We start from the raw sequence: 25,449 nt of genomic DNA on the forward strand, positions 1-25,449 counted from the left end.
TACTTCTCCTCAGACTACTAGACTCTAGTCAGTAGACAGCGTTATATCCGTGATCTAAACGCTCTCTGGGGAAGCAATTTAAAGAGTGTTGTGTTAGGAGAAAGCAAGAAACAGACACAATATTGCGCAGCGACAGCGCCTTAGTGGTATTAATATTTTATTTGGAGTTGAAGTTGGGGTGTGCTTCAGAGTCGTTTGTTTGCAATGCAAAGAATGTAGTCCTGCTATGCAAAGTTGTCATTACATTCAAGTGGGCCACACGAGGAAAGCCGCGGGGCATGACATTAGTCAATACCTAAATCGATCGCATAACAACTATACAGTAAACTGAGAGGTAAGGAAATACGCAAGCTAGTAGTAACATGTATAACTACGTCAGAGAAACGAACTTCGTTTTAGTAGGAAAAGATAGTTTTGATTATGCATCTGCCAGTCAAAACTTACAGAATCGTTTCGTTTACAGGAGGTTTGTAACTAAACTAATTAGAGCATAGTTTATGGTATAGTAGGGTGGGGGGAGATGGGACACCTTTTCGTTTAGTTTTCTCTTTTCATTTGGCAGTAAACAAAGAACATTCAATGAATTATAAAACCGCATCTTCACGACTTTCATAGACCGTTGTTAATTGTTTAAAACACGATCAGGATATTTATATATTTTGTGCTAAAGGTGTCCCATCTTTCCCCGTCCCACTATACAATAGGGGGTGGTACAATAGGACATGTTTTCATTCTCCGTTATCGTTCTATTTGATAGTAAACAAACAATGTATATAGAACTATACAACCAAATTTACGCGACTCTAAAACATCGTTGTTACTTGTTCAAAACACGATAAGAAAATATGGGAAGGGATTTAGATGCTAGAGGTATTCCTTGCCCATACTATTACATACATGATAATGTTATTACGACGACTGTTTGCCTTTATAGGAGAGGCGTTACGTTTTACACCACAAGTACCTCATAGGCGCTATGCTATGCTATTAAATATTTATTCCTTGTGCAATTTATCCGACGGTTCTGGACTAAAAGGGCGTAGACTAAACAGGTTTTTACCTGACAACGTAGATGAAACGTATTATATAGTTTACCAGTTTTTTTTTTAAATAGACTATTTCAATTACGAAGAGATGCTTAATTAGTAAATCTCCTATATACTTTGGATAAAATAGTTCTACACTACATCAAGTTATTTTGTAACCTGATCTATTTACTTATATATTACTGTAGGAGTGATAGGGTAAGTTAGCGTTTGGCACATATAACCCGTATTCTGTATAGTGAGGAGGGGGAAGATGGGACACCTTTAGCACAAAATATATAAATGTCCTGATCGTGTTTTAAACAATTAACAATGGTCGCGAGGACAAGGTTTTATAATTCTTTAAATGTTTTTTGTTTACTGCCAAAATGTACGAGAAAATAGAATGAAAAGGTGTCCCATCTTCCCCCATCCTACTATATCTTGTTTTGTACAATTAACAACGTTATTTTAGAGTCGCCGGGCTACGGTCATATGCTTTTGTAAATATACTTTATGTGCAACCAAACAGGACAAGAAAGTATAATGAGATCATATTCTATCTTACCCCACCTTAAAAATATATGACCAGACATAGGTACTTTAAGCTAATATGAAGGTAAATCTTTATCTTGCCGTTTTGTTGCTATGCCTGCTGGTGGCGGTCAAGGATATTGAGGCAAGGAGAAGTTTGAGTCGACGCAGGCAATCATCGTAAGTTGTATTTTTTATATAATGGATTTACGCGGATATATAAATGCTCTATATGGAAAAGAGTGTTACACCCTTTATTTTAAATGAAAGACTGACGATGCAATTTAGGCGAAATATATATATATGTTATATTATTTAATTGGTTGGACTCTTATTTAATAGGTTGATTTTTGTCTGTTAAACATTTCGTAGCACCAGATCTCGACTGTATTCATTACACAAGAATCACTCAAATCTTTGATCACCAGATCAGGATCAGATTAGCGAAATTAATTACCGTTAGTGTTACATGCTGGTATACATTTCTACAAATATTCAAACGGCGCTATAATATACTATTCCATGTTTAACTTAAAATGCTTTTTTTTTGCAGAAACAGAAGACCAAGCAGTAAGTAAGTACTGAATATTCGTCTTAACTTATACCACATTTCTTTGTATGTTCAGTATTACGCCGCGTGTTAACGATTTTAGTTTTTAATATGTTTTTGTTTTATGCATTGCATTTAATCTAAAAGTAAAATAAAATTGTTGTTAACTGAAACACATATTTCTTGATTTCCTCTTGACTCGTTTAGTCTATCGAAATATATGTGTTATTGGTAGTGAAAACTTCCGTCGTAAAATGTAACAATGTTTTGTTTTAACTTCACAGAACACTAACAACAGTTGCCATGTCAGCTACGTTGTTGAGATTGGCAACGGAACAAAATAAACGGACAGGATACAAACCACCAAGCCTTTCTTCCGGATACTTGTTCGTATTATAATCCAATCTAGCAAACGTATTATTTAAAAAAATTAAATAGCATTTTGATATGTTTTAACTAAACTTATTCAATGTGATACTATAAGTACTGTGGGGTAAGATGGGATACCGTTAGCGCCCAAGCCCCACATCTCCTGATAGTGTTTTAAGCAATTACTAACAAACATTTCGCGAGGCTACGGTTACATAAAATAATCTGTGTTTCCAACCAAATGGGACGAGTAAAGAGAATAAAAACATGTCCCATCTTACCCCACCGGACATCCTTACTAAAAAATATAAACATTCTGCTTTATTTATTCAGCCTCACACCTGGTATTTATCTCGATGACGACTTCAATGTCAACGGTAACCAATATTGGACGCCACATTTTCTCTTATCATGTTCTGATGAAGAAGAGTGTTTGAGAAACTGCCTTATTGTCCCGACTTATGTTTGTACGTTACCAATATTTATTATAAAATTTATAGTTTATATCATGGCCTACTAAAGATATCTTTAGTAGGCCATGGTTTATACTTCGGGTAAGATGAATAGTACCGACAGAACATAACCTCCCAAATTTCCTACTCGTGTTTTTAATAATTAACAATGATTTTTTTGAGAGTATGTTGTATATAGTAGGGTGGGGGAAGACGGGACACCTTTAGCACATAATATCTAAATATCTTAATCGTTTTTTAACAATTAACAACGGCCTATTGGAGTCGTGAGGATACGGTTTATTAACTTTTTGAATGTTCTTTTGTTTATTACAAAATTGGACGAGAAAATGGAATTAAAAGATGTCCCATCTTCCCCCACCCTACTATAATTCTGTAAATAATCCGTGTGTACTTCCAAACTGGACGTTAAATGTAATATATATGGACCTATAAAACCGCATCATCACGACTTACATAGACTGTTGTTTATTGTTTAAAACGCGATTAGGATATTTGGAAAATATGTGTTAAGGGGGTCATGTCTTCCCGCACCGTATATACCTAACTTATATACCTATATTTAACTAATATAGAATGTATTTACCTCCATTTCTACAGCCAGTAAAACGAAGTGCCGCTACCAGTTTTTTGATCGTGTCAACAACCAAACCACCTTCAAGTTCGTGAATGAATTTGCAAATTTATCAAGCGTCGTGCATACGACTCGCGACATAAATATCTGTTGCAGCAGCAAAACAACAAGGGCGACAATTTCTTTCTACGTTTTAATGCTGTCCTTACTCATCGCCATGCTACGTTAATGAGTGTAAATTGGCACGGATAAGTTGATGAATGAATAAATGAATGACACTTATTTATCCTTTTCCGTCAAATATTTGTTCTTGTTTTTCATTGCAGCTAATTGCCTTACTAATTCACCTTTTCCAAAATAATCAGGCAGATGTAAAAGATAACATATTCTTTCTATATCGGCTATCTTTGACTATTAGTTGACATCAAATCAGGCCTTTACCTGAACATTTCGGCAACAAAACCATTTTTCCATCCTTTAACACTACGCCTATATACCAAATTAGTCATGAATTAATTTGTACCCTATTAATTGCACAGTCACTAACGGTATAATTGTACGGTACCTGGAGGTGTTTACTTATGTAGTATGACCGGAAACAAAATAATGCGAATGTTTATTACAAATTATATTTATGCAATGCACAATATAGCTAGGTAAATATCTTTTTTTCCATGACGTTTAATTAAAGAGTGTCTGCCTGCTTAGCGCACGATCAAGCATGCCATAAACATATTGTTTTGCTTTGTGTTGTTTTATCCGCCACATGTTTGTAACGCAAAATCCGCAGCATATATTTGTCTGTATACCGTTTGCATATAACCTGCTGTTGAAACGATCTATAGTTAAATGCACGATTGTCAGCCCACAGGGCATTTTATTAAAAGTTCAATTTAGTTGTGTTGAATGAAAAATAAGTTCAATAAAAATAGACGAAGCATGAACAAGATTTTCTTCTTAATCGGTCGCATGGGCTGCCGGGATCACAATACATACCGGTTTAAAACACGACAGAGAAGTACGTATATATCCGTACACTTAATGGAAACTGAAAAGGTCATTTTTTGGAATTGATGAAACTTTTTACTGAATTGAATCTACATTATTGTTGGTTGAAAGTCATATACCGCTTTTACCACTATATTCGAGTCCGAGACGTCACATATTTTTTAATTGTAATTGTTAGCTTTTAAGTTAAATTTCCAAACGCATATATAGAACAAAGAAGTATAATACAAAACACGGACAAGCTGAATAACGAATACTATAATACTCCGTAAACATTCTTTTATTTAACTGTTGATCACGTAAAGGCATTTGCACTATCGTATTACGGAAACTATTTAATATTTGATTACTACAGTTACATTTTGACAGGAAACGAGTTGTTGGGTTACTTGTCCATGCCAAAAATAGCATTGCTTTGATTGGTTGAATAATTTCGAGAAGTTTGTTGTTGCTTTGTAGATTTGACTGTCGTTAGAAACAAAGCTTAATTCTTAGTTAGTTTTATTATTTTTAATGCAAGTCTTATATAAACATTCTAAAAAAACATTATTTTCAGATTTTGAACAATAAAATTTTCGTAGGGGGTACGTAGATTAATCAAACAACAGTGGTCAAAATAAACATGATATGTATACGGGAAAGTTGCGCTTTCGGGCTAAAAAAATCCATGGAGGCTTCGGCTGAAGGTTCGTCATATACACCTGTTACTAAACTGTTTAAATTAAAATTATATACATGAGCTATACGGAAAATATGTCGGTGGTTGTGATGTGAATTTGAACTGCATTATCCCACGGTTTACGTATGGGTATTGAAGGGCGCGACACGATCATCAATGCGAACGGAAATTGCAATTCGTCATTGCCAACGATAATATTGTACTGTGTGGAATTTAGACTGTACAGTTAGAGTTACCAGGATTTCCCTTGTACCATGTATATACGAAAAACAGTAAAACACCATAAGCGAACCTTTTACAAACTCTATTAAATTCTGCGTAGAAATTCGTTTACAGCAAAACATGTTTATAATATTGATTATAGATTGTCAAGAACTCAAGTTTCCGATACAATTATCAAAGTAAACGGGTAGACATGGTGTTTATGTAACCATTCGACCAACTCGCACGATATTGCAACAACATTATAAATAACAACGCAGTAAATGTCCTTCTAAAAGAGCAGTTAGATGAAATGACATTTGCTATGAAGCATGATCCGATATATAACTTATTAAAGAATTTAAATTCAATGCCGACGAATCCCGTCTAGCATAGCCCTAGAAATAGCACCAAACTGCCTTTTTCTTACCAATACCTTGAGGGCAGTAGATCGCCGATTCACAATCATTCGGATTGAACGTGCCGCGCGTTTCCTTCGTGCGTTGCCTTCATTAATTTTGTTCTCTCCTCTTGCAAACAATGCAAGTACAGCATGGTTTTAGAACAGTGTTTGTCAGAAAACAGTTCTAAGAAGTGGGCTATGGAAGTTTGCGTTGGTTTATGAAGCAAAAGAAGTTTTGAATATATATTATGTCCATCGAACTAGTTTAGCCTCGCGTTATGTCAGTGCGTAAATTTTCTTTATAGAATTTTGTTGCGTTAATTATTTCAGTCAATTTTGTTGTCTGATTGCTTTGAAATGTACAGTAGGGTGAGGGAAGATGGGACACCTTTTAACTCTATTTCCTCGTCCCATTTAGTAATAAACAAAGAACATCCAAGGAATTACAAAACTATATCATCACGACTCCTATTGCGAGTCATATCTTAATAATAATTCTTTTATAAGAGATGTTAAAATGCGTTTGTTGCGAGCGCGGATATTTGGTTTCGGTTGATCTAGATTGTAAGCCCGGAGAAAGTATAACATCTGAAATTTCAGTTATAAGGGAGAGGTTTGTTTTTCAGTGGAACGCCTTATTTAGAACGGATCATTATAGTCTCGGTTTATATATAATAGGGTGAGGGAAGACGGGACACCTTTAGCACATAATATCTAAATATTCTGATTATGTTTCAAACAATTCACAATTCGGTCTATAGGAGTCGCGAGAACACGGTTTTATAGATGGAATGTTCTTTGTTACTACCAAATGAGACGAGGAGTCGTGAGGACACCATTTTATAACTATTTGAAAGTTCTTTGTTTATTACAAAATGGGACGAGAAAATGAAAAAGTGTCCCATATTTCCCCACCCTACTATAACTAATAACTACCCTTTTTCTGCAGTTAATTATAGGTACATGGTGATCATGAGGAGTTGAGTAACAGTTTTAAAACACTGGAACACACATCATGTCGCGGAGAAATATTAAGAACTGCCGTTTGCGGTTCTGTGTTATTTTGGTTTCTATACCGTCGCTGCTTATACTACTGTATGGCTGGGGAGATGAACTACAAAGTAGAAGTGGATTACAAGATATTGTACAATATGATAGAAACTCAGTTGCGGAAATCTTACCATTGAAGACAGAGAGGACAACATCGGCAACTGTAAGTAATCTTACTTGATAAATGATAATTAATTATAATTATTATGAGTTGCAGATATTGAGAACAAAAAATCTTACACTCTGTTTAATATTAGGGTTACGCAGCACCGATATTTTTTATAGCATATACATATTTATATTAAGGTTGGGTAAGATGAAAAATGCTTTTATCCTTTTTTTAACTCGTTTGGTATAGTAAACAAAGAGTTCTTGAAGAAATACCGTATCATCACGACTTTAAAATAACGATGTTAATTGTTTAAAACACGAACAAGAAATATAGGATTAAAATCATACACCACTCTGCTACAATAATCTATGAAAGTAGAATAGGTACGCACAGATCCTATATGTTGTTTACTACGAATCATCTTATACACAGTACAATCCGACCAAACCATTCGACTATTCCGCCCCTGCCCTACCCCGACCATCAAACCGACAGCTTGGTATTGGGGAACGTGGAGATCCCGTTATACTAGGCAACCTTACTGATGATGAAGAAGCCAGACAGGCTGAGTTATGGGAATTATATGGCGTAAATCAATTTCTTAGCGAGAAAATCTCACTACATCGAGGCCTTAAGGAGTTTCGACACCCGTTGTAAGTGAATGCGTTTTAAAATCACAGACTGTTGGTAACTGGTTAACCATGAAATTTAATTGTAAAAGAGTTACGGTTTTGTAAATTCCAAACCATTTATCGCTACGGGTTGTACTTTCAGTGGTATACGTCAACACAAAAGTTATAAAATATTAATCATATATATAGTGGGGTGGGGGGAGATGGGACACCTTTAGCACAAAATATATAAATATCCTGATCGTGTTTTAAACAATTAACAACGGTCTATGAAAGTCGCGAGGACAAGGTTTTATAATTCTTTGAATGTTTTTTGTTTACTACCAAAATGTACGAGAAAATAGAATGAAAAGGTGTCCGATCTCCCCCCATCCTACCATACCATTGAGAAATGCGTCCATGCGCCTAAATGGCGCCTATATATATATATAAAAATTGCTGCATTGCAGATGCATTGAAAGGCCGCCGTTTAATTACACACAACTTCCAAACGCATCAGTTATCATTGTGTTTTATAACGAAGGATGGTCAACATTGTTAAGAACTATCTATAGTGTGCTACATAACACACCAGATATTTTGTTGACAGAAATTATTCTGGTGGATGACGGCAGCTCAATACGTAAGCAACTTTGCCATACAACCTATATGCGTTATAGGGCTGGCATTTACACTAAATAAAACACAACCTAATTATCAATTCCATGTACTAACATTAAGTGCAAATATGGCTCAGTGCTTGAATGGCTGTAATGTACGTATATCACTGTGTATTTACAATGTTCAGAAAACCTGGGCAAACAACTTCACGATTACGTCATGAAACTGCCGAAGATTAAATTAATTCGAACTGCAAGGAGAGAAGGCCTAATGAGAGCTCGACTCCTTGGACTTGCTCAAGCAGTAGGCAAGTACATATTAGTTAAAATGTGGATTTTAAATTATTTTCGATTGTGTGTAACAGCTATCCCGCTTTGCAACACTGCGGTACTGTCTTTATTGATTTTCCTAAAAAATCAATACTAACTGACTTACTGCGACCGTGCTGATTAAAAGCACTTTTGCTGGATATAAGAAAGAAAACCGCAATATTTACTCACCGTAATAGGCCGGTGAGTACTTTCTGTTTCAATAATCTATAATTTCTTTTGCCAACACGTTTTCACAGTGAGTAAACACAACCCTGCAGTCATTCCTTAATTATTGATGATGTCTAAAATCTTGTCTAATAATAGCTTTCGCACTGGTGCCTTATACATTCAATAACAATTAACGTGTCCAGTACAATGTAAACCATAATTACTGCTGCTGTTAAGAGGTAGATACGGATTATCTTTACTGTCATATCATATGCTGTCACTTATTTTAATTTATCTGATGATGTATGCGTTTTAGGAGAGGTGATTGCGTTTGTTGATTGTCATTGTGAAGTAACACACGGCTGGTTGGAGCCTTTACTGGAAGCCATATCTTTGGACAAAACAGTTGTTGCCATTCCAGTTACTGATGATATTGATTCAAAAACATTCCAGTAAGTTCATTTTATGATTTTGCTAAGTAAGATCAAAGCTTATGGTCATGTCAGAAAATCTCTTGGGATTCGGGCGCCACGATGGCAAATAAATAAACGATTCTCGACTCTATTATTAAATAATATTTAAAGCGTCTGAGATGTATTACGACGTCCACTATATTAGTGTTGGGTAAAGTGGGACATGTTGCCACACTCTTTTTACGTTCCATTCGGCTCTAAACAGTAAATATTTACAGTTACATAACTGCAGCCCCGAGTCTCTATAAAAACTATGTAAAATACGGTTAGGACACTTACTATAGAATTTGCATGCTAACAGTATAGCTTCTTACCCTTAGTACCGTATAGCATTTGGTGCCAAATGTTTCAACATTTGTGGACGTAAATGTTCATGGATAAAATTCTTAGCTTAAAGTTTCTCCTACTCAGTGGGCTGAAATCGATGGTCTAAAACTCCAAATTGAAAATTCTAAATTGTCAACCATACAAAATTGCGATCGTGGTAACTGGTAAGAAAACATACTCAACATAGGGTGTGCGAATAACGCCTGTTTATATGTTGAATAACGAATGTCGTTGCTGCGTCACGCGAGGTTAATTAAGTAACAGTCATTCACTAGACTACTTTTATATTTCGACGCAAACGCCTTTGCGTTTTAATACGTTATTAGTCTAGATGACTGAATTGAGTATTTTTTTAGGGTGTGTGTGTGTGTGTATGTTTAACCACTGAACTAAAACTAAACCGTAAACTTCACTCAAACTAGTGGTTAGCGCACCTGCCTGTAACCGAAAGGTAATGGGTTCAGGGCTCGACGCTACTACCATTGTTGGCGTATATGTCCTTGGGCAAGACACTTAACGGCAATTGCTCCAATCCAGTGGTCACTAATGGGTCGTCCAAATTATCAGCCATACATAAAAAAATGAAAAAATCCCCTCCAAAAAATATGTTAAACCCGAGGTGTGAAACCCGTGTAATAACGACTTTCGTTTTCCGGCAACGCGAGGATAAAGTAAGTTACATTCATTCATTCACCTATACCTCTGCAGATATTACTTCGGTGCCTACACACCCAGCATCGGTGGCTTTACTTGGCAGCTTTATTTCCAGTGGCGGTACATGAGTGAAAAGCAGGAGCAATCTCGGAGGAGTTTGGCTGAACCGATAATGACTCCCACAATCTCCGGAGGACTTTTCGCCGTCAACAGAGAGTTCTTTATCAACCTGGGGAGCTATGATGAAGGGATGGAGGTTTGGGGAGGAGAGAATCTTGAACTATCATTTAGGGTAAAGTACAATGTAGTATCAGGCTAATTTAATGTATAGTAAGGTGGAAAAGATGGGACACCATTAATACATACCATCCAAATATCCTGATCGTGTTTTAAACAATTAATAACGGTCTATGAGAGTCGTGAGGATTTTATAATTCTTTGAATGATTTTTGTTTGCTACCAAATAAGACTCTTTTATTTTATTTATCTTTGCATGGCGGACAGCGAGGACAGTCGTTATAAAACGTGTATTCTGTTTAATACCACTCATGTGCGCGGTACATTTGCATATAAAGGTCTGTCTTTTTAGGAACTGAAAAGCTATAGTTAAACCAATGGCAATAAATGTTCATTGCAGTTTTGGTTTAAAGTGCCTTGCTATTACCAGGAAGTTTGTTACATTTAGGTCTTACTTAAAGACTGAATTTCAGTACTTCATATAAGACTGCAACACTGTTGTTTTATAATACTGGGTATGTGCTATTTACATATAACATATGATGGTAAGATGCCCAATGTGCAAAAACAGAATATTTAAGTATATAACAGTATCCATAGCAGTATGTTACCCCGCAGTTTAATACACTTATTGCAATCTTTGTTTAAACGGTATTGTCACTACCGACAATTTTTCATTAGGCTTTCGGAAAGTCTTAATTGCTGGATTGAAATTCAGGCATAAACACCATATATTTCAATGTATATGTTTCATGATGTGTTTTCATACAGACATGGATGTGTGGCGGTTCAATGAAGGTATTTCCCTGCTCACATATCGGGCACGTATCCCGTGACCACAACACATACTCGCGTGCCCCTTTCTGGAAAAACGTGATGCGACTCGCTGAAGTATGGTTGGATGATTACAAGAGGCATTTCTACGTTCGAGTTCCACTTTCTGAGCGAAACGTAATTTAAAAATCAGGCATTTCATTTCTTGTGCTGTATGTGAATGAATGTAACTTACTTTATCCCCGGGTGGCCGGAAAACGACAGTCGTTATATAACACGAATGTTCATACCTTGCGCCAGCTCGCGAGTTAAGTATATTACTTGTGAGTTATTTTTTTGTGGATTTTTTCTTTTTTTGTGTGTGGATGGTAATTTTAACATCCCATTAGTGACCACTGGGTTGGAGCAATTGCCGTAAAGTGTCTTGCCCAACGGCACATTCACCCACCAAGGTAGCAACGACGAACCTTGAACCCATTACATCTGGGTTCGATAAAAGCGCGCTAACCCAACTGCGCCACGGCGCCGGACATCACATAACAGTGTTTTATTTACAGCAAGATGTTGGCGATGTCACAAAAAGAAAAGAGCTCCGACAGAGACTGAAATGTCACGACTTTAAATGGTATCTTGACAACGTTTTTCCTGAGCAGTCCGTACCTGAGGATAGACCTGGGTTCTATGGACCGGTACGACCGTCTCTGTATACGAATTCCAGAAATTCGATGTTTTTTTTAAGTAGTAACATCTTTTAATGAACAGGTAACAGTTAAACTTCAATGGTTTTCTTATTTTAGTCGACCAACAACTGTACAAATACTGCTTTAATTTAAATTAGTAACAAACTAACGAATGTAATGATGAGCCTATAAATGTTTGCAGATTGAGAGCGTATTGCTTAAAGATAATTGCTTGGACGTGAGCTTTGATGCAACGAATCAAGCTGTTGTTCAAATGTATCAATGCCATGGTATGTCGAACCAGGTAACAACAAAGGAGTGTTTTATTGTGATAAAATAATTGGGCATGGGGTTACATTTTATTTTAGATATAAATCTGTGAAGTACCGTTAGCACTTAAATCCCACATTTGCTGATCGTGTTTTTAACAAATAACAACACCTTTTAAAGTCGCAGGACTGCGGTTATTTAATTCTTAGGGTGTTCTTTGTTTACTGCCAAATGGAGTGGGAAAAAATAGCGGAAAGATGTCCCTTCCTATCCCAACCTACTATATAGTAGGGTGGGGAAGTTGTGACATCTTTTTCTCGTTCCATGTGGTAGTAAACAAGGAACATTCAAAGAATTGTAAAACTATATGCTCAAGAATCTCATAGACCGTTGTTAATTGTTTAAAACACGATCAGAATATTCGGGTATTATGCGCAAAAGGTGTCCCATCTTCCCCCGTTCTACTATATCTGCATTTTATTTTTATATTGTGTTACTTTACAGTTTTTTGAATACACCTCGAAGAACGAGATTCGTTATAATCAGGTAAGCGAAAAGTGCTTGGATGCAAGTGGTGATGACGTTATAACTCAGGATTGTACATCAGACAAAATGATGGACAGTGAAACTCAGATCTGGAAGTTTGATTTGGTAAGGCAGATTTAATATCTAGTTGGCTGGGGGAAGATGGGACAACTTTTTATTTTATTTTTTCGTTCCATTTGGTAGTAAACAAAGAACATTCAAAGAATTATGAAACTGTATTCTCACGACCCCATAGACAGTTGTTAATTGTTTAAAACAGGATCAGAATATTTTGACATTATCTGCTAAAGGTAAAAGGTGTCCCATCTTCTCCCACTGTTATGTAATTTTATACGTTAATATGAGGTACGGTTATTTTTAATTGTTTTGTATTGCTGTGCTCTCATTTAATATACTTGTTTATTAAAGGGCGGTACTATAATAAACCAAGCAACCGGGAAATGCATAGAAGCTTCTCTACAACCGAATCTAATTTACAAAGCTGTGTTAAGGACATGTAATCCACAGTCAGATTCTCAAAAGTGGAAATTCCGGAGATAACCCTTACTCTGGATATAAGTTAGTGGCCATACCCTCCCCGCCAGGGCTGTATAATGTTTCTACCACGACGTATACCGTACTCAGACCTACTAAACAAATGTTTTGGGTATAAATCACTAGTATTCAATAAAATCAGGTTAGTTTGTTCGTTAAAACCGGAAGTCTGACAACCGAAGGTGGGATTGAAGTTTTAACCGATGTGTGGTTTAAAAATTACATAATGTTGTATGTTTATTACAAGGTGTATTTAGATAGCTTTTTTGTGTAATAACTTTGATCTTGTCGAAAATTTAGTTTACGAACCTTGTAGAAGCAAAATCAACTGAATGAGGATGAACACCTATAGTTGAAACGTTATTTAATGTTTGTTTTCGGTGAATGACAAATTTTGTTGCATTTTCAAGATTATTACTGTACTGCGCAAATATATGTGTATTGTAATGTTTCAAAGGTGTGTACTTGTTTAATAACTTTCTTAATTTCGTATTTTGCACAACTGCTTTCTATATGAATATACAACGTGTTATGTTATTTCCATCGCTTTGGAAACTCTTGTTTTCCCTTGCTACCGTATTTAAAATCATTTTCCAGTAGACCTTGGCAGCTAAATACAAAGCAAGAATTCTTCTGACAACGGTTGTTTAAGTGTAACACTACATGACGTCAGGTGGCGCCCTAGTTTCAATTACTCTTGCTATATCCTTACTTAAAGGCTACATACCTTTCGTATAAGTTTTTTCGAACAAAAAAAAAACGCACAAACCTGAAAAAATTGTCGCCGGGCTACGGTTATATAATTTTGTATTTTTATTTACCACCAAATGGGTCAAGAAGGGAAAATGAAAACTTATTTTATGTTACCTTGTCCTATATGTGGTAATTCGTAAGTAGGCACAAGGTAAATTATATAAAATATAACATCTGTTGTTGCGTTTATTCATTTAATAATACTGGAATATACAAAGCAAAAAAGATTAATTTGCTGAAAATACTGCTGAACTTTGAAAGTTTGAAGTTGAGTAAGTGTAGCGTTTATTAAAGCACTTACTGCTGCTTGTTGATTATATTAGGGTTTATAAATATATTACTCGCTCGTGCCCAATCAATGCCAGGTTTTTTACCTGACAGCCGCCGACAACAAGCAGCTTAATACCAAACTCAAAGTGCATACAGATTTTATTTTTAACCTTGTCGCCCGGTGGCGACCGAGTGCAATATCACCCTTATTATCATGACGTAAAATCCACCACAGCTAACCAGAGAAGAATTGATTATACAAAACAAAACGTATTAACTTTTTTAATACTAAACATTCTATCAACCATAGTTTTTTTAAGTTTATCTTGCGCCTATTTACATTTGTGGAAGTTTCTGTTAATTTATTTTACCATAATAACTGACGTGAACACCTGACATGTTGTACACAGTATTAACATTTTGAAAACATGTATAAAAAAGTTTGTTCAATATTGTATTTTCCATAACCATTTGTTGGTACTTTTAATTTCTATCACGTTGCTGGTCAAAGTACTTGGTTTATATTGCGCAATCATATATATAGTGGGGTGGGGGAAGATGGGATACCTTTAATACAAAATATCCAAATAGCCTGATCGTATTTTAAACAATTAACAACGGTCTGTGGAAGTCGTGAGGCTACGGTTTTATAATTTATTGAATGTCATTTGTTACTACCAAATGGAAAGAGAAAACTAATCGAAAAGGTGTCCCATCTTCCCCCACCCTACTATATATTTGGGGCCTCTTGGATTTCTTCGTACCTTTCTTACCAAAACTGTCTATAAATAAATACTTTGCTTTCTTTTCAAGCTGTATGTGGATTATTGTTTAGTTTGTTTCTTCTTTCCTTCAAGGTTACATTTCGTAACCATAAACAGGCGTCGATATATTGTTTACTATATGTCTACGCAAGTCTAAACTTGACTTCGCGTTAAAAAATCCCCATCCGCGAAGCTAGTCTTGCTTCTAGAACGCTTGCGAATGTAATTTTATCTTGTTGGGAAATATTTTAGTTGTTTTATCATTTTTAATTTATTTATTAACTCCATATATATAGCAGGGTGGGGGAAGATGGGACACCTGTTCATTCTATTTTCTCTTCCAATTTGGTAGTAAGCAAAAACTATTCAAAGAATTGTGAAACTGTTTGTTTACAACTCCCGTACACCGTTGTTAATTGTTTTAAACACGATCAGGATATTTGGATATTATGCGCTATAAAAGGTGTCCCATCTTCCCCACCCTACTATACTTTAACACTCACGCAAAGAAAACCAAGCACACACAAATTATAATATAAACCACATAGTGATAATTCAACTATTTTAGCGGAAGTCCGCATATAAAACACAAGGAACGTGTATGCATAATGTATGTGTTTACATGCAGAGTTATAAACACAAATCTTCGTGTTATTATGAAGAATCGTTCGCGGTCACTTTCCGGTCACTTAATAAATTCATTGCTAACTTCTCCATGTTTTTCATGAATTTTACCATCTCTTCATTGAATTGTGCCCTACCGAAGCATCAATGCTATTTAACATATGTGCCACAATACGCTATCCCGCCCTGGACGCACAATACATTATAGCGTCGTGTAAACAGGCGAGTTTGAGCTTGGTTCAATCACTATAAGCAACGTCACAGACTATGACACTGTGTTCATTCAGCGATCGAAGACCAATCTCTTTTCATTATTGTTTTGTTTACATGACGCTACACTCAGCCAGACTTTTGTCTTTTTATACAAATGGGCAGTAGTTGGCATTGTGGCCAATAAACACCAATGTGTAGCTTTCCCACATTAATTAAGTCACACTATAAAAATATGGTATTTTTGTTAAACATAAATGTCGTACCTTCCGTCGTGAACCGCTTTGTGATCCCGTTCAAAATTTTCTGCTGTTTCGGTCTGCTGGAATGCTGTCGTTGAGTCGCTGTTTAGTTTTTCAAAAAACTTGCAATTTGCTCGTTCGCTCCCAATTCGCCAGAAAATCCAATAAAACAAAGATACCAAAGACACTGCTGTCAGTATAACACAATCGCAGATAAGTAAAGCCAGTACGTCGCTTTTGCCTTTCAATGTACATAGGATGCATATCGTGTTTCCTGGAAGTGTACACCTGTACATGGAGATTTATAACTTGTGGTTTTTGTTATGTGATTCTATAAAAAACTCCGTCTATACTTTTTTATACTCACGGAAACGTCTCGGTGTCTCTGGGACTATCCCATGAAACAATTCCAAGGTAGATCATGATGACTAACCAAATGCATGCAAACAATGCGGTACACAAATGCTTTACTGTGTAGCGTTTGACCAGGAACGTAGTCTGAAAGTTATCCTTATGGCACCAAAGATACAGCATACCTTCGTGCAAAGGAAATCGACCAGGCGTTTCACCACGTTTTTTCTTTCTACCATCATTTACCGGTGGTATCAGTTTAAACACTGTGAAAAATGAACATAACATAACATAACTTCCCCATTAGGCGTTAGTCGAAACCGTGTTGCAAACCTGATAAAATATAAGGTAGATGCTGCATAGAAGCAAAGTTCTCAAAACAGATCATTGAAAATAAATGACGGTCTCTCATTTTCCCAAGCACTCTGTCCCAGAGCTTCTGTTTATAAAGTATACCACATTGTTTTTTTTTTATAAATTAACTAGTTCCGAACAAAACTCAACCCACCTCTGAACAGTTACGTTTATTCGTATCTGAAACAAAACATTTTTTTTTAATTTGGAATTAAAACGGAAAATATTAATGTGTTTAGACTAATACCTTCTTTGTTTTTACTCAGTTTCTTGCTGCATTCAGCTTTCTGTGCTTCTGGTGTTTTCATTTTTACTGTGAATTTAAGCGTACAAGAATCAAAATATTAAGGCTATTTATGTTTGCACCATACCCAAAGCAATATGGTCGTCAGTTATCTTATATGGACGCTTTCTGCAACAAACTTGGCACTGTACAAAAAATAGTTTTAACATGACACTTTATAAAGCAGAGTCGAATTTTCTTACCGGTCGCATGAGTCGGGTGAACACGTTGCAACATCTAACTGATTCGGAAGCTGATTTTCCGGATTCTTCCGCTCCAGGACCTTTGGTAGGTGAATGAAGATAATGCAGCAGATAAAATATTTTTACCTGTTTCGTTGATAAGTGTCTCTATCTCATCACTCTCTAGTGTTGGACTAGATGGTGTTGGACTTAATGGTACTTCGGGATTTATGAAACTCGTTTCAACGACGCTGTTACTCTGTTTGATGTCAAAACAGAAAGAAAATCAACACAGATTACTTCAACAATCTCCTGTTATTAGTTTACCTTAACAAGATTCACTTTGTGCACCGGTCTACTCTCATCACGGCTGCCTAGAAACGTATACAATTAGTAATATAGTATAGGGTGGGGGGAGACGGGACACCTTTAGCACATAACTTCCAAATATCCTGATGGCGTTTTAAACAATTAACAGCGGTATATGGGAGTCGTAAGGATGCGGTTTTATAGATACTTGTATGTCATTTGTTTGCTACTAAATTGGACGAAAAATGGTAACCAAAAGATGTCCATCTTCCCCCATCCTACTATATGATGTTTTTAATGACAATTTTTCATAGTAATATTTTTTTTACTTTCTTCGTTGACTTTGTCTTTGCTGAGATGCTTCTTTAAATCGTCAAAACTTTCCCCGTCTGTGTCGTACGCAGTTTGACGATAATAGACTCCTTTCAACTTCTCAAATTTGTCAAACATTGTCTTAATCAGAAGCTTCACAAACTTAAGATGGCCGTACAACCGACCTCCAACCAGGAAGTGCCAGACTGCATTTGGAGTTGCTAACATCAAACCCTGTATTTAAAAATGCTCATAAGACAATTATAGTAAGGTGGGGGAAGATAGGACACCTTTTTATTCTATTTTTGTCCCATTTGGTAGTAAACAAAGAACATTCAAAGGTTTATAAAATAACGTGTCCTAACGACTCCCTTCGACCGTTGTTTACTATTTAAAGCACGATCAGGTTATTTAGATAACATGTGTTAATGTGTCCCGTCTTTCCCGTCTTTCCCCACTATAACTAATATCGCTAACTTGGTGTATATATTTACAGCACAGCCAATGAATTTATATTACCTGAAATAACGTCATGTACGGAAACCATTGAATAAATGAAATGAAGACTTCCGGGTTCTTCATTAAACTTGTTGAGTTCTTCGGCAAATGACACATATGGTTTGTCTCCGCTTTGGGGGAACCCCAGCAGTATGTATCAGCAAACGCAATAAAAGGAACCGTATATTCGATTGATATTTTTTCGGTTGGGAAGCATGATAAGTTTGGGTCTAATATAAAAACATATAGTACTGTGGGGTAGGATGAGACACCTTTAGAACATGATATACGAATATCCTGATCGTGTTTTAAACAATTCACTATGCTGGTCTATGGGAGTTGTGAGGTTACTGTTTTATAATTATTTGATTGTTCTTTATTTACTACCAAATAAGATGATAAAATAGAATGAAAAGGTGTCCCATCTTTTCCCACCCTACAATGCATAATTTTAATTGACTTAAAACTTTCAGTGTTTATTTAATACACTGACGATACTTACCGATATACATGCTAACTTTAGCAACAAGCGCCAAACCAATTGTAGCATAAACACCGATCCAATGTAAAAGTCTGTCTACCCCAAGATCTATAACTAAGTCAGATTCATGTTGTTGTGATGCTCTTTCTAAACCAGCAAATACTGTTTCACCGAAGCTGGCACTCCCTTTTGACGGTTTTTCTTCCATATTTATTGCTTGATATTTCAGCTTTTATGCTTCATGCATATTCCTAATTGCTTGTTTCAGTTTTGACAGATATTGGCTGCGGGCTGTTATTTTTATTTATTTATTATGCATCTTATCATCGGATTTTATATTATGTTGTTCCACTTACGCACTCGCTCTGTGTTATGTATTAATTCCTTTTCTCTTCGCAAAACCTTTATACGTCGCGTTTTGTCCCTAGGGGCGCTATGGTATACACTATGTACACAATCAGTCTTCTATGTAACATTTAATCTTTATTTAATTCCTCATGCAGACAATTAGAACAACATAATTTCTACAGTTTTATTAAAAAAAATTATGAATGATACTTTTTACAGTAACTAAAGTACTAAACTAACGGTTAACAATTATGTATTACATTACAATGGCAACTACTTCGATATATAAAACAAAACAGATTATCACTATCTAATACTAGAATGTTATTCCGATGACGGCATAAGGTACCGCTCTGCTCATCTTGGATATTTATCTTTCTTCCGCATTGTTGATTATCAATTGTCTTCCACCATTTTATTGTATAGCTGAGTTAACACAAAATTCTGGACTAAGTGCATCGGAGACATGTTTATTTGTGCTTTTTATTATATGGTACGGTGGGGGAAGATGGGACACCTTTTCGTTCTATTTTCTTGTCCTATTTTGCAGTAAACAAAGAACATTCAAAGAATTATTAAACCGTATCCTTACGACTCCTATAGACCGTTGTTAATTGTTTAAAACACGATCAGGATGTTTGGATATTATATGCTAAAGGTGTCCCATCTTACCCTTTAAACAATCTACAACATTGTTTAAAACATTTTACCGTGTCCCCGTGGATCGTTCTTTTCAAAGGTTTTGATGCAGGTACGCCTCCAAGCGGTCACGTACAATATCGTCACCGCAATAGTTTGTTGTATCTTTGGCACAACCGATTTCACTGTTTCTAAAGTAGTATTTAAAACATAGTTTTAGTACATTCCATCATGCATTTGCGAACGATCATAAAACTGACATACAATTATCGAATATAATAAAACAGTTAGTGAGTTTTACAAAAACTGCTTCGCCGTTGTTTTTTTAATAATGAAAACTCACGTAAATAAGTAAGCTTGAACAAGCAACATTTAATTAAGCCAAAGCAAACATATCTGTATTATTCACTTCATACATACTATATACCTGCTTGCCAAATTCGTCTGCCCAACTCTTCCCTTATGTACAGATATAGCAGTTAAACAGTTCCCATGGTTTATAATACACATATCATGGTTCCTATACAATCAACCGGTACTGCCATAGTAAATACTATGGTACAACTGTTTTATTCTTAATGATTGGCTGGCTTTCTTTATATCTATTGCCCAGCGTGGCTGGATTCCGTGTTCGGTCTTTAATTAACATGAAATTAACTTGTTCGCGCATCGGGTTTCATTAGGAACCTCGATTCCTTGATTGAACAAGCATCCATCTTTTATTTGGGTGTATAGTTGATTACATTAATTGACTAATTGTTGTTCTAGATTATTTTTTTTCTGCGTATCAGATACCCTTCCTATAACGACATGAGTGGAAACTACTATATTGGAACGTAGAGTTATTATTACAATTGTACGCATGTTTGTTTCGAATAAATAAATAAAGTTTTAACGCATCAAAAAAGTCTTATAGGAATATATAACCCTTTTAGATTGTGATTTTTGGATATATTTTGTTTTTTAGTTTTCCGGACACTACTATTTTTTGAAGCAAACCTAATAAGTAATATACTACCGCTTCTATGTCAAAGATTCATCAAGTATTCGGCACATATAAGTCTCGCATTTTCTGGGATAGCAATTTAAACTAAATCAGCTCGATTGCTCCGAAAACGTTATTTCTCTAACAAAATTCACAAGTTTTTCGAATTAGCGCACATGCAGTTTGAAAAGCTAGCCGCGCTCTCTTTCTTTGCTACTTTTTTTGTATTTTAATTTCTCCATTTATACAAATGTTATTTTACCAAATTTATTTCTCTAATAAATCATTTGGTAATTGTTCGACAATTATCGATGGAAAGATGCTGACACCATTTGACAACAGCTATCTGTATCGGTATCAGTATTCGATGCAAATTGCAATACGATATCTCCTTGAAAAAGAGCACCCTGTAGTTCGTCACGGTCTTCATTGCCATCTATACCTTTCCATTCTTTCCAATTCTTAATACGCCATCTCACTTTGTATTCTCCATAACTAGTACAAAAATTTGTATGAAGCGGATCTGAAAAGTATTCATTGTGATTATGCAACAAAATAAATCATTAATTAAAGCTCCTTACTTTCAATCCCTTGTCTTTGCAATCCAACTAGTGGGCGAACGTAGGACTCCAAACGATCAGATATGGAGTTACCAAATTCTTGCAATATTTTGATCACATCATCTTTTTCAGAGTCTATCACGAAAAATACTTCGATTTTAGTAAACTATCGGAATACAATGCTGGTACATTATATATTCTATCTATTAATCGTTCATGGTGCGGGTTATGCATTTTTTTTTGGGGGGGGGGGGGGGGGAATAACGCAGCATCTGTAACATGGTGATATTTTGATCACATCATTTTTCTGTTGTTGCGTGAAAAATATTTTTTTCTAGTAAATTATTTCGACACAAAGAAAACGTTGCCCATTAAATATAACGTTTGTTTATAGCTTGCGGTGGGTGATGGGGCATTTTTTGTATTTGGGTCAATAAGTAATGCATTTAATATTATTGTTTTTGATGGGAGTGACCACCATCAGTAACATAGCGGTATGGTTTCTGCAGAATAGTCATCCTATGGGCCTATATTTATTACAGCATAAAGTTCATACCGTTTAGAGTATACATCGTTATCAACCAGGACTGTTTACAAAACCACTGTATTAACTTTAAATTGCTAAATTTCTGATGAATAAAACCATCAATTCGGATATATTAAACACATGATAACTTTCCATACAAGACCAAACAAGTACATTCATCAAATACCAACCGTATTCTTATAATATATACAATATAGTAGGGTGGGGGGAGACGGGGCACCTTTAGCACATCGTATCCAAATATCCTGAATAGAATGAAAATATGTCCCATCTTTCCCCATCGCATACTTCATATAGACTAATTCGAAACGCACGTCTTATTTTACTCATGTTTAGTTTTAAAATATTTATAAAACTATTACTACAACCCATCGTTAACTTATCTAATTCATATTTTGTACCTGGTCAAATCTTCTTCCAGCTGTTCCGTCTTCTCTTATATACGGTGTAGGTTGAATAGTTGCCATGGCTCATACACACATACTATGGTTACCACATATGGTTATACAATTCATAAGTCCAACAGTATGTTTTTCATTTCCAACGGTTTCAAACTGACAAAAACGTATTTGCTTTTCCTCTTCTTCTATCGCCTCCAGTGGCGAAAATCCGTCTTGGTCTTTACTTATAAAACAAGAAACTAATTCTTCGCGCATCGGGTTTCGTTAAGAACCTCGACTTCTTGATTGAACACGCCTTTCTTCTTTTGTTTTACGTGTAAATATTTTTATTCGTTATCTCTAAAATCATAATAATAACATTTCTCCAGAACAGTGCGTGCCCTCTTAATGTAATAACTTGTAGTATACGTAACATCATTTTGCAATCATCAACTGGTTCTATCACCTCTAATTGTATAAAGCGTTGCCATTTCATTTAAAATTGTATAAAATCTTAAAATTTGAATGATTTCTGTTTCTCTGTTGGTCCTTAAATTCATTTCGCTGCCAACGGTATTAATATATAATTCAACTAAATCCACTAAGATTTTTTTTATTTGTACAGTATAAAAAGTATAAAATACAAATGAAGTTCTTGCAGCAATGGTGAACATGCTTACATTACGTTCTTTTTTTTAGTATGGCTTGAATGTTCTACTTCCGTTGTATCCGTTTCACTTTATTCGTCTTCTTCTTTTTCTACTGCTTCATACCTTAAGTGACAGGAGAGAAAAAGTGATTTTCAACATAAAGTTTTGAACATATATAGTACGGGGTGGGGGAATATGGGACACCTTTTCATTCTAATTTCTCGTCCCATTTGGTAGTAAACAAAGAACATTCAAAGAATTATAAAACCGTATCCTTACGACTCAGACCGTGGTTAGTTGTTTAAAACACGATCAGGATAATTGGATATTGTGTGCTAAATATGTACCGTCTTCTCCCACCCTACTCTATATGATCAGATGTTAAAGTGCTAGTTCTAAAAATGTTAATAAGACACATATGATTACGTTAACATGTCTTTTCATACCATACGTCATATTCCCTTTCTTGAACAACACTTTGTAGCTGGTCAAGGTGTCCGCTTCGTTTTATTCCCATAAACCAGTTTCCAACGTGCCATCGTATAGTCTCATTGCTATACTGGGTGCAAAATCCCGGACTGAGTGGATCTAAATGTAGAACATTGTATATGTTGCGAAATGCAGCAAGTCCGTTGTGGTAAGATGGTTCTCGTTTTCATTAGCTTTTATCGTCGAGTTTGACAGTAAACAAATAGTATTGTACGGTGGGGGAAGATGGGACACCTTTTCATTCTATTTTCTCGTCCCATTTGGTAGTAAAGAAAGAACATTCAAAAAATTAATAAACTGTATGCTCACGACTTCCATAGACCGCTGTTAAACTGTTTAAAACACGATTAGGATATTTGGATATTATGTTCGAAAGGCGTCCCATCGTCCCCAGACTACTATATTTACAGAACTATATAACCGTACCGGCTGTAAAACAGAGTTGCTAATTTTTAAAATCATAATTCGAAAATATGACGTATAATGTGCTCATGGTAGCCGTCTTTCCCCACATTAGTGTGTCTCACACCAAACTGCTCACTTTGGTCGACGCATACTGGAAGTCCTAGTGTTTGGCGTAGGTACGCGTTCAAGCGATCGTGCACAAGATTGCCAAATTCTTGCATTATTTTCTGTACGTCATCCTTCACTTGTTCTATACAATTAAGGGAAGTTTAATGCTCCAAAACGCTTATTTGTTTATAAATATGCTAGCAGAAGAAGTTCCCATTTTAAACTAAAGTACAGAACTCTTTTGTATTTGTTATATCAAGTCTCTTAAGGTGCAATAAAAAAACAAACAAAGTGATCGGTAACATAAGTTAGTATCCAAGCATTTAATATTGTTATTATGGTAAAACTATAATATTATTTGGGAATATACAGTACTAAGGGGTAAGATGGGACATCTGTAGCACATATTATCCAAATATCCTGATCGTGTCTTAAACAATTAATAACAGTCTATGAGAGTCGTGAGGATACGGTTTTATAATTCTTTGAATAATCTTTGTTTACTATCAAATGAGAAAATAGAAGAAAAAGATGTACCATCTTCCCCCATCCTACTTTTCAACAGTGATAGAGGTGAATGGTCTTAGCAGATAAATTATGTATAAGGGTGGGGGAAGATGGGACAAATTTTCCGTCAATTTTCTCGTCGCATTTGGTAGTAAACAAAGAAAATTCAAAGAAATATAAAACCGAATCCTTACGACTCCCATTGACCGTTGTTATTTGTTAACAACACGATTTTATATACTAAAGGTGTCCCGTCTTTCCCCACCCTACTATACAGTTATTCTTAACCAAAGCTCATACCAGTCATACGTTTCATCATTGCAAACACGAAAGCCTGCTTTTTCTTGAAATTAATAAATTCCAATACATTTTCTAAATTAATTCAAATAGAAAAGGAGCAAAATGTTAAATTCCCACACAAGACCGCAATTAATACGTCTTTAGATTGAAGTCATGTTTCTAAAATTCTCTTACTTTACATAGAATGTGCCACATAATTTGTAGCATTTAATGTAGCCAAGTCCAAACAATTTATTATTCACGCTATACCTGGTTCAAATTTATCTGTTCAGCTCTTCCGTCTTCTCTTATATACAGATAGCAGTTACACAGTTGCCAAGGTACATATACACGTATCATGGTTACCTATATACAATACACAAATACAACCCGTTTTATTCTCAATGATTGGCTGGCTTTCTTTATATCTATTGCCCAGCGTGGCTGGATTCCGTGCTCGGTCTTCAATTAACATGAAATTAACTTGTTCGCACATCGGATTTCTTTGAGAACCTCGACTCCTTGATTGAACAAGTCTTCGCTCTTTTCTTTATAGGTTTATAGTTCGTTACATTAATTAGAAAACTGCTTTGTACTTTATTATTTTATTCTCGATGTATCAGATACCTGTTCTCCTATATGCCTCGATCATCATATTATAGCGTGTTCTACCCAGAATACGTAAACTTCGAACAAAAAATTGTCTTAGGCATTTAAATCTCCTATAGGTACAAT

The 25,449-nt window shown here is 35.6% G+C and overlaps 4 protein-coding genes across 7 annotated transcripts; 2 read left to right on the forward strand and 2 right to left on the reverse strand.

The window, feature by feature from the left end:
- The first annotated feature begins 1,421 nt into the window (after positions 1-1,421).
- On the forward strand, positions 1,422-4,472 carry LOC149736447 (uncharacterized). Its single transcript, XM_089875928.1, has 5 exons — positions 1,422-1,739; positions 2,113-2,133; positions 2,394-2,495; positions 2,812-2,945; positions 3,552-4,472. The coding sequence occupies exons 1-5, from the start codon at positions 1,639-1,641 to the stop codon at positions 3,752-3,754; spliced, it is 561 nt and encodes a 186-aa protein (XP_089732054.1). The 5' UTR covers positions 1,422-1,638; the 3' UTR covers positions 3,755-4,472.
- A 2,269-nt stretch (positions 4,473-6,741) lies between these two features.
- On the forward strand, positions 6,742-13,824 carry LOC149736448 (polypeptide N-acetylgalactosaminyltransferase 4-like). 2 transcript variants are annotated; one of them, XM_089875926.1, is made up of 11 exons: positions 6,745-7,029; positions 7,411-7,631; positions 8,060-8,232; positions 8,398-8,517; positions 9,006-9,141; positions 10,198-10,435; positions 11,152-11,331; positions 11,712-11,843; positions 12,037-12,138; positions 12,609-12,755; positions 13,059-13,824. In XM_089875926.1, the coding sequence occupies exons 1-11, from the start codon at positions 6,832-6,834 to the stop codon at positions 13,188-13,190; spliced, it is 1,779 nt and encodes a 592-aa protein (XP_089732052.1). In that variant the 5' UTR covers positions 6,745-6,831; the 3' UTR covers positions 13,191-13,824. The 2 variants fall into 2 exon arrangements, with proteins under 2 accessions (XP_089732053.1, XP_089732052.1); XM_089875927.1 differs by lacking the exon at positions 8,398-8,517 and having other exon boundaries at positions 6,742-7,029.
- A 1,572-nt stretch (positions 13,825-15,396) lies between these two features.
- LOC149736449 (uncharacterized) lies at positions 15,397-19,206 on the reverse strand. The gene is made up of 13 exons (XM_089876254.1): positions 18,839-19,206; positions 18,358-18,566; positions 17,856-18,072; positions 17,545-17,591; positions 17,365-17,476; positions 17,239-17,318; positions 17,124-17,181; positions 17,000-17,065; positions 16,907-16,932; positions 16,732-16,837; positions 16,415-16,664; positions 16,072-16,335; positions 15,397-15,728 (listed from the first exon to the last, which is right to left on the reverse strand). The coding sequence occupies exons 1-13, from the start codon at positions 19,023-19,025 to the stop codon at positions 15,626-15,628; spliced, it is 1,725 nt and encodes a 574-aa protein (XP_089732380.1). The 5' UTR covers positions 19,026-19,206; the 3' UTR covers positions 15,397-15,625.
- Positions 19,207-20,977: 1,771 nt separating this feature from the next.
- Positions 20,978-25,236, reverse strand: LOC149736450 (uncharacterized). Of its 3 annotated transcripts, none has more exons than XM_089877499.1 (6): positions 24,985-25,236; positions 23,957-24,070; positions 23,373-23,514; positions 21,906-23,049; positions 21,371-21,484; positions 20,978-21,312 (listed from the first exon to the last, which is right to left on the reverse strand). In XM_089877499.1, exons 4-6 carry the CDS (start codon positions 21,919-21,921, stop codon positions 21,095-21,097), a joined length of 348 nt encoding a protein of 115 aa, XP_089733625.1. In that variant the 5' UTR covers positions 21,922-23,049; positions 23,373-23,514; positions 23,957-24,070; positions 24,985-25,236; the 3' UTR covers positions 20,978-21,094. The 3 variants fall into 3 exon arrangements, with proteins under 3 accessions (XP_089733625.1, XP_089733624.1, XP_089733626.1); XM_089877498.1 differs by lacking the exon at positions 24,985-25,236 and adding an exon at positions 24,736-24,972; XM_089877500.1 differs by lacking the exons at positions 20,978-21,312; positions 21,371-21,484 and having other exon boundaries at positions 22,806-23,049; positions 24,985-25,157.
- Between the last annotated feature and the right edge of the window lie 213 nt (positions 25,237-25,449).

This window comes from Ciona robusta, chromosome 4 (assembly GCF_009617815.1).
Source record: "Ciona robusta chromosome 4, ASM961781v2".
NCBI lineage: Eukaryota > Metazoa > Chordata > Ascidiacea > Phlebobranchia > Cionidae > Ciona > Ciona robusta.

Coding starts and splice junctions, on each gene's coding strand:
- LOC149736448 (XM_089875926.1), top strand. CDS start 6,832: ATGTCGCGGAGAAATATTAAGAACTGCCGTTTGCGGTTCTGTGTTATT. Junction 10,436..11,151: donor ATCTTGAACTATCATTTAGG/GTAAAGTACAAT, acceptor GTTTTCATACAG/ACATGGATGTGTGGCGGTTC. Junction 11,332..11,711: donor TTCCACTTTCTGAGCGAAAC/GTAATTTAAAAA, acceptor TTTTATTTACAG/CAAGATGTTGGCGATGTCAC.
- LOC149736450 (XM_089877499.1), bottom strand. Junction 21,313..21,370: donor GCAAAGACAAGGGATTGAAA/GTAAGGAGCTTT, acceptor AATACTTTTCAG/ATCCGCTTCATACAAATTTT.
- LOC149736449 (XM_089876254.1), bottom strand. CDS start 19,025: ATGGAAGAAAAACCGTCAAAAGGGAGTGCCAGCTTCGGTGAAACAGTA. Junction 17,066..17,123: donor TGACGACCATATTGCTTTGG/GTATGGTGCAAA, acceptor TTAAATTCACAG/TAAAAATGAAAACACCAGAA. Junction 16,838..16,906: donor ATAAACGTAACTGTTCAGAG/GTGGGTTGAGTT, acceptor CTTTATAAACAG/AAGCTCTGGGACAGAGTGCT.
- LOC149736447 (XM_089875928.1), top strand. CDS start 1,639: ATGAAGGTAAATCTTTATCTTGCCGTTTTGTTGCTATGCCTGCTGGTG. Junction 2,134..2,393: donor AACAGAAGACCAAGCAGTAA/GTAAGTACTGAA, acceptor TTAACTTCACAG/AACACTAACAACAGTTGCCA. Junction 2,496..2,811: donor AGCCTTTCTTCCGGATACTT/GTTCGTATTATA, acceptor TTATTTATTCAG/CCTCACACCTGGTATTTATC.